Source organism: Cyprinodon variegatus, unplaced genomic scaffold (genome assembly GCF_000732505.1).
Source record: "Cyprinodon variegatus isolate N-32 unplaced genomic scaffold, C_variegatus-1.0 Scaffold31, whole genome shotgun sequence".
In the NCBI taxonomy this organism is placed as follows: domain Eukaryota; kingdom Metazoa; phylum Chordata; class Actinopteri; order Cyprinodontiformes; family Cyprinodontidae; genus Cyprinodon; species Cyprinodon variegatus.
Window position 1 is genome coordinate 2,009,185 of NW_015150484.1, and position 8,626 is coordinate 2,017,810.

An 8,626-nucleotide genomic window follows, 5' to 3' on the forward strand; every position below is an offset into this window, starting at 1 on the left:
AAGAAAAACCTCAGAGAAAAGTATATTGCAGTGTCATATAGTCAACTACAAAAATGATGATTAAAGTGCTAAAATGATTATAAAGAAAGTTGGGCTACAAAGAATGGAAACTAAGAAGTGAAAACTAAGAAATACATTTCTAATCTTGCTTTGACAGATTACTAGGAGTTTGTTCCAGATTGGTGAAGGATAAGAACTAACTTCTGTAGAGTAGAATTCAGCCAGAAGATCTCAGATGTCTGGGAGGTTGATCCTCTAACAGCAAACCTGTAATGTATTTAGGAGATAAACCATTAATAGACTAACAGAAGTATTTTAAAGTATATTTTCTGTGTGTAATGATTTTAGCACTAGGGGGATGTTCTTCACTTTCTTCGTTTTGGTGAGGATGCTGGCAGCAGCATTCTCAATCAACTGCAGCTTTCTGATTTACTTTTTTGTCAGACCTGCGAAGCCATCTTTGCTTTAATCTATTCTACTAAAGATAAACACATTAATTTGTTTTTTAAGGTCCTGCTAAGATACTAGTCCTTTAATCCCGGAGATGTTCTTTAGGTGAAAAAAGGCTAACTTTGTTACCATCTTAGTCTACTCAACCTGATTTGTGGATCTTGATGCCGCCATTTTTCTTCTAAGAAGCTTTAAGATTGTAATATTAAATGGATATGTTCTTTCTTTAAAAACATGGTTTTAACTCTTAAGATGATCCAGATCTGGAGTTTGAACTATTTTCAGCAGCCTAATAATCTTTGATTTAAATTACCCCGTAGTGTTGTGTTTGTTCATCCCCAATATGTTTTACATATTACAGTCTGTCAGAATAAATACTGATCCCTAATGGAAACAAAAATGATCTCTGATTCTACACAATATCATATTTTTTCCATCTTAAATAAAGATTTTAATCTATTTTTTTTATTTTCTAGGTGTCTTTGGAGCAGAAGAGTGCCACGGTCATATTTGACCCCAGTCAGCAGAGCCCTGAGTCTCTGTCAGAGGCCATCGAGGACATGGGCTTTGAGTCTAGTGTACCAGAGAGCAGCACTGCTACACCGGTATCTACAGACACCCAGCTGATCCCCACCTCAGGGTTAACATCTGCTGCTCAAAACCAGGCTTTGGAGAAGTTGTCAGAAATTCCGGGGGTGTTGGATGTCCAGGAGAGCCCACCCAGCATGGGCCTGACCGTCACGTTTGTTCCCTCCCTGACCTCTATACAGCTGCTCAGAGAGGTGGTGGCCGCCGCATCACCTCAGGAGATCCCAACACCTGGCAGCCCTTCGCAGAAAGACCTTAACTTGTCCCAGTCGGATGCTGTGGGCGCTGAAGCCGCAGTTCTGAAGTTCAGCATTGAAGGAATGACCTGTCACTCTTGCACCACCACCATTGAAGGGAAGATTGGAAAACTGAAAGGGATTAAAAAGATCAAAGGTGAAGTACTTGAACGCCTCTGAAACCTGCAGTCACGTGTTAGTCCCTCAGCTGAGATGCTGCACCGCACGTCTCACAGGGTCAGGGTCATGTCATCGTGAACCCTCAGGAATTGCCTTTATGGATTTGAGTATGACTCATGAAATCCTCTCTCAGGTGTTGTTGCAGGGAATGACATGTATACAGATAGGATTATATTAGCTTAGTACGTGTTTGTGTTTGCAGTCAGCATATGAGCAGCCGGCTTTATGCACTCTTCCAGAAGCACTTACCGCATGGTAAAAACTGAAAAACTGTTGCAGGTAAAAAAAAAAAAAGTGTCTTTATTTAACTTGTGTTAAAGGAAAATACTTCTGCATAAATATTTAAGGGTAAATTGACAGTCAGGCGTTTAATCCACAGCAAAACATAATGTTTTACTAGTGAGATTCCACAACAGATTATTTGAGTCTTATGATTACATTCATGCCTTTTCTTTTTTTTTTTTTTTTTTTTTTTTTTTTTTTTTTTTTTTTTGAGTTTTTACAGCACTAGAGGGTTATTATATAATTTTTATGGATAGTAGGCTGACAGGAAAGGGGTTATGAGAGAGGTGGAGAGACATGCGGGAAAGGACCACAGTCCGAATTTGAACCCGTTGCCTGCGTCAATGACTAAGGCCTCCATAAATGGGTTGTGTGCGCTAACCACTGCGCCACCAGATCATGCCCCACGCCTTTTTTCAAAGAAAAAATGTTGACCAGTCATTAAATAAGACACAGCATCACACGTTATTAATTATTTCTACTGTCTTAACGTTGTTAGATAGTCCTATACAGAGCAAATAATTAGATAACTGCTGGACAATGGTGACAGTGGACCCTCCTCGATAATTTCCCACTTAGGTTTAAATGTTTTACGTTTTTTCTTTGTAGAGCAGAAGCTTTACTATCAATTTAAAAGGTCAGCAAAAAAGGTTGCATCGCGTTTGTTTTTGTTTTTTTGTTGACTAAAAAGATCCTCACTTTCATACAAACACAAAGAAGCATGGGTAAAACATGAAATAAATGTATATTTGCATTCAATTTTAGCATTTACAGGGTTAGACAAAAATCTTTAATTATTAGTTCTAATGTTATAATGGATTATTTATATTCAGAGGATGATCTTGTTGTTATTCTTTGTAAAAGGCGTAGAGTAGACGTGTATATGGTAACAAAAACATGTTTGTGTAGAAATGCTGTTTCGTGCCCTGAAAGCATGTCTGGTAGTATAACTCTGCCACCTAGTGGACATATTGTGAAAGCTTAAACGTTTTCATGCAGGGTGTATGGAATTAATTTTGTTCCATTATTGTTGCAAGTAAAGACAGGCCTGTAACCATAAACAATAAATCAATTAATTGGACAATGAAAATTAATCGCATGATAGATACAAATGAGCTAAATAATTTATGTTTTGCTCATATTTCCCTGCCTTTGTACCATAGATTGAGGTTTTATTCTGGTACATCGGTCTAAGCCCACCCCTCCCCTTATGGTTTCATTAGTGTAACATGGGCGCCTTCTGGCTGAGGAGAAGCAAAGCTAGAATAATGCTAGTTGAGATGGAGCTGGCTTCAAAGCTGAACCGACAGCTCCAACGATGGAGCACTTTGGATTCAAACCGAATGATATTATCGTATATCGTTTTAATTTCTGGGGCAGTTTGTCATAAGGGAACATTTGTTATTGTCACAGGCCTCAGTAAAGAACATATTTTGTAAATGGAAATTTGACAATAAAAAAATATGCAGTCCAGAAATAAGACGTTGACAAAACACTGTAATAAAAAATACCGTAAATTCTCTAATATAGGCCCGGGCCTTTATTTCACTCAAGTGCATCGCGGTCCAGGCCTTTATTGGATAGAGGCCAGAATTAGAGACAGGCCTCTATTGCTATTTGAGCAAAACAGACTACCAGTGGAATGAATAAAAATGAGATTTTGTGTCTATTTGAACCTATAAAACACTAGGTTCATTTATTGAAAAAGTACAGTTACCATGTCTCGCTTGGTTTGAAGTAAAAAAAAAAAAAAAAATCCTCCAATTCTGTTTAATTCTCCTCCTCAGTTTTTCTCCTCCTCTTCATCTCTCCCTTTAATCTCCTCATCACCGCGCTCCTCCTGTTCTGCTGCGTGTCTGTTCTCTTCCTCGCGCAGACGGGCAGCAGTCAGGGCCTGTCGTCCAGCTGCGCAGGGCTGTGGTACTTGTATGTTACTACCACAAGTATAATGTTGAGGCATGCCCAGAAAAAAACGTTTATAGCCCCGGCCTGTATTAGAGACCGGCCATTATTTACCTCCTCTGACAGCGAGACCGGCCAATGTTAGAGTCCCGGCCGCTATTGGAATACAGGCCAATATTAGAGAATTTACGGTAGTTGTGAGAGTACCTTAGCATTTTTCAAATGTTTTAATAGTATTATTTATATAATATATAGATTATAATAGATTTATAATATTTTGGTTGAATGTAGTCATTTAAAAATTATATTAATAGTTGACCAAAGTTCTGTAAAATCTTTTCTTTCATAAAGTCAGATATTTTTTTGTTTAAATGCAGTTTTAAGCTAAAGAGCTTCATATCAGAGTGTTCTAAAATCCCCATGAAGGGCTACATTGATGTTGTGATGATGTTTGAAGGAACATCTAGAAATAATGGCTGTACAGCTGCAAAGATATCTGTGTTTCCTCCAGATTTCTTGCGGCAATAATATTTAATATCAGACAGACATAGAAAAAGGAAAGATCCTATTTTAAAGTTATGTAGGAGTTAAACAATTAGGTTATTCCTGATTAATCGATTATTCAAATAATCTTTTAAGTGTTTACTAATAATAATTAATTGTTAACTGGAGTATACAAACCAATTGCTGAAAAAACAATCCACTCAGAGCAGTAACTATACAAAAATTGTAAAAAGCTATATCAAAATTTTGTATTTAAGGTGAAAAACCTTATTTGCTTGTTAATATGCTCTAATAATTCCCACTTAAGTGCTAAATTTTTTGCTTCACCTGGGTTAGATTCTGTATAAAATCTTTCAGGATCATTTTGCTATCTGATCGATAATCGATTATTTGAAATCGTTACTTTTAGCCCTAAATGATGGTTAGCTGTTACGTCTTTTTCAAAAAAATAAAAAATAACGTCATGCCTACATTCAAACACAGTGGTGTCAGTGTGATGCTGAGGGAATCTATGTATTCAGCTCTTAGGACAGAAAATCTTAAGGTTTAAGTTTTCTTTTTTTTTTTTTTTTGGCATGATCTAGTCAAAGTAAGTAGTCGGAACTTAAAAAAGTTCATGTTTGAAAATCTTCAGACAAAAGAGAAAAATTGGGTCTAACGGTTGTTATGTTACAAAAGGCAGTTGGTTTTTTCCAGCCTTTCACTTTATAGATGAAATCATAATTTGAAAACTGCTTTTTTATTAGTTTCTTATATTTTTGTTTGTCTGATTTAAAAGATTTTAAGGTTATGTTGGAGAAAAAGTGACCCCACATCACTGCAATATTAAGATAAGATAAGATAAGATAAGATAAGATAAGATAAGATAAGATAATCCTTTATTTGTCCCACAGTGGGGAAATTGCAGCGTTGCATCACAGTACAGTCGTTCTTTAGTAATATTACAGTGAGATGTTTTCCTAGTAATGTGCGCCCATTATTTATATGTTTATCTGTCTCTAAGGTGAAAAGCTGTATATTTTCTTTCATTACTAGTTCTGTAATTTCTCTTTTTTTTTTTTTTTCCTCTCTGCAGTTGTTCTGGACTCTCAGGAAGCTACAGTCGTCTACCTGCCTTACCTCATCACCATCCAGACCATCATCGACCAGATAGGCGTGGCCGGATTCAAGGCCACTGTTAAGTCCAAGTCCCGCCCTCTGCAGCTGTCCCACAGAGACATGGAACGTTTCATCGATTCTCAAAAAGCAACGCTCTCCTCCCCATCCGAGACGTCTGAGGAGACAGAGGTCTTCATAGACACGGCGCTCACCAGGCTCAGTGTGAAAGGCATGCACTGCCGTTCTTGTGTGGCCAATATTCAGGACAACATCTCCATGCTGCCTGGCGTTTCCTCCGTGGAGGTGTCTCTGGAGAAGGAGGAGGCCTCCATATGCTACGATCCTCTGAAGGTCTCAGTGACTCAGCTGCAGCAGGCCATTGAAGCTCTCCCTCCTGGAAACTTTAAGACTGAACCTCTGGACTTCTCCCACACACTCAGTCCTGTATCCACGGCGTTGCATCCCAGACCTGCCGCTACTCAGCCATGTTTTACCCAGCCGCTGGTGGCTTCTGTTAACATTCACATTGAAGGCATGACGTGCAACTCCTGTGTGCAGTCTATTGAAGGAATGATGTCCCAAAGGAAGGGGGTGAGGTCAGCTCAGGTGTCTCTGACTGACCACCAGGGAGTGTTTGAGTATGATCCTCTGCTCACCACACCAGAGGAGCTGAAAGAGGCCGTGGAAGATATGGGTTTTGATGCTTTTCTGCCTGGTAAGACTGCGTGCCATGTAATAGACAAGCTCCTTAGATCTTTATTTGTTCAGTTTGTTCGATACTCATCCATCATCTCTTTATCTTTTCATTTGAAGCAACCAGACTCATAGTAATCTGATTATATATAGTTTTTTAAAATTCAATTTCTGATGCATTATCTGTGTACAGAATTTTAGCCATGCAAGGAACCCCTGGGATATTTATAGAAACTCACTGGCCACTTCTTTAGGCAAAACATACTGGTACTGGATTGGACTTTGCTCTGTCATCAGAACTGCAGGCAATGGCAAGATTTAGCGACACGATGGCACTGTAAAGGTGCTGCATAATTTCCAGCTGCTGTTCCTACTCCATGACCTCCCAAAGCCGTTCTATTAAACTTAGATCTGATAACTGGGGAGGCTGGAGAGAAACCAGCTTAAGAGCAGCAGTATTTCTTTTACAGCGCACTGAGAAGTTTCTTTTTTCAATTATATCCTGTTGGAATATGAGAGTGAAAATGCAGATAAAGTCCATATAAAGATTTAGAAGAACAGCAAAAAGCCAGAAAAGCATCTGATCAGAGCAATTTAGAGAAAACTGCAGGAATGTCTGACTGCTTTGAAGCTGTATAAATGATTCCCGCAAAATAAATCTCCACACTGTTTCTCACCAACAGAGAGCAATTCCCTGCTGCCTGCATCAGATCCCATATTACCAAAGTCTCCACGTATCCAGAAGAAGGACTTGGATAACGAGCTCCACAAGGAAACGGTCCTTGAACCCACTGGAGACACGCCCTCTAAATGCTACATCCAGATCGGAGGAATGACCTGCGCTTCATGTGTGTCAAACATTGAGCGAAACCTTAAAAACGAAGCTGGTGGGTAAAATCAAAAATAAGATTCGCTAACTTTTCCCAGAGCTGTCGATTTTCTGCTGATAAATATATGGAGAGAATTTCGTTCCATTGTTGTTGCAAGCAAAGAACTTGTAACAAAAAAAAAGGAAATTAATAAATGTAGCTTTGGAAAAAAACTTTTAATCGAGAAAAAAAAGAGAATTTTACTGTTTTCTTTTTCAATAATGCGATCTAATTTAAGTTTTTTTTTAAATTTATATATCTTGTTTTTCAAATTTCTCTTATCAGATTGAGTTCTTTCTTTTTAAATTGGGTTTTACAGTTATTGTTTTCACTTCTAGTGGAGGGCTTTTCTCGCATTTCTACTGGTCTGCTTCAACGTTGGCAACAACATGTTTATCGCTCGAGCGAAATGCAGTTTAAAAAGAATGCATCTTTTTACTTTTTAAATGTATTCATTCATTTATTTATTTACAAATTTAAAAAATTGAAAAAGTATTTTATAACAGGTTAAATGTGCAAAACATTTTTTGTCAGATTTTGTAAAAATGGGGGAACTCCCAAGAAGCTGCATTAGATTTTAGAGTTTTACGTTAGTAAATCTCAATCTAAAAATCTAAACAATTAATAAAACTGTAAAAAAGAAGAAAAAAGTCTGAAAAATAAATTTAAAATACGATCTGAATAATAATCGTTGGAGAAATAAAAATTTACTCACAACCTTTTGTTTTTCCAGTAAGAAGTTTTTACATTTTTTATTTCTAGATTTCTTTTTTTTTAATATACATTTTACAAAACCTATTCTTTGGCTGCAACAGTAATGCAACAGAGTTCACTCTCTATGAATGCTACACAGAGGATAATCTTGAATGTCTCTCAGGAATTTACTCCGTCCTGGTGGCTCTGATGGCCAGCAAAGCAGAGGTCCGTTACAACTCTGAGGTCACGGATCCTCTGAAGATAGCGGAGTGTGTGAGGGAGCTGGGCTTCACCGCCTCTGTGATGGAGAACTACGAAGGCTCAGATGGAAACCTCGAACTCGTGGTGGGTAGATTGCAAACACAACCATTTATTTCCAGCAAATACAATCACTGCTGCCTTCAGCCTGACTCATATGGTCGTTTCTGTTTGCCCCCAGGTCCGGGGGATGACGTGCGCCTCCTGCGTTCATAAAATCGAATCAACCCTCGTTAGAGAAAAGGGGGTTATTTATACCTCCGTTGCCTTGGCGACCAACAAAGCTCATGTCAAGTATGACGCAGAAGTCATTGGACCACGAGACATCATCAAGCTGATTGAGGTATGGCCGTATATTCGTCCTGGATTGTTCAAACCATTTTAGTAGTTTTCCAGTTTCATCTATCATTATGAGTCTTAAACATCAGGTTGTTTTTGTAGAATTTGGGCTTTGAAGCATCTTTAGTGAAGCGGGACCGTTCAGCCAGTCACCTGGACCACAGCAAAGAGATACGACAGTAAGCTCCTCCCTGTTTCCAGTCTCCTATCACCACAACCGCACTCAAAGTTTTTATCTTCAATTTGAGGCTCTAGTCAAATTAAGAGCTTTTTGAAACAATGTTTCAGCATAGAAAAATAGAAGAAAGAAATGATCACCCCGAAATAGTTCCTGTTAAAGCTTCAGCTAGTTTTTCTTTAATGGTATACAGGTGCTGGTCATAAAATTAGAATATCATGAAAAAGTAGATTGATTTCAGTAATTCCATTTAAAAAGTGAAACTTGTATATTATATTCATACCTATATACAAACTCATATATTTCAGATGTTTATTTTGTTTAATTTTGATGATTACAAATGACAACAAATG

General features: G+C 38.0%; 1 protein-coding gene across 1 annotated transcript in view; it reads left to right on the top strand.

Moving 5' to 3' along the window:
* Positions 1–8,626, top strand: part of atp7a (ATPase, Cu++ transporting, alpha polypeptide) — a 25,603-nt gene that overhangs the window by 3,334 nt on the left and 13,643 nt on the right. The window contains exons 3-8 of the mRNA XM_015401058.1: positions 927–1,431; positions 5,218–5,955; positions 6,617–6,820; positions 7,680–7,843; positions 7,938–8,099; positions 8,198–8,274. Of these exons, the coding sequence (XP_015256544.1) occupies positions 927–1,431; positions 5,218–5,955; positions 6,617–6,820; positions 7,680–7,843; positions 7,938–8,099; positions 8,198–8,274 (1,850 nt within the window). The remainder of the gene's footprint in view (positions 1–926; positions 1,432–5,217; positions 5,956–6,616; positions 6,821–7,679; positions 7,844–7,937; positions 8,100–8,197; positions 8,275–8,626) is intronic.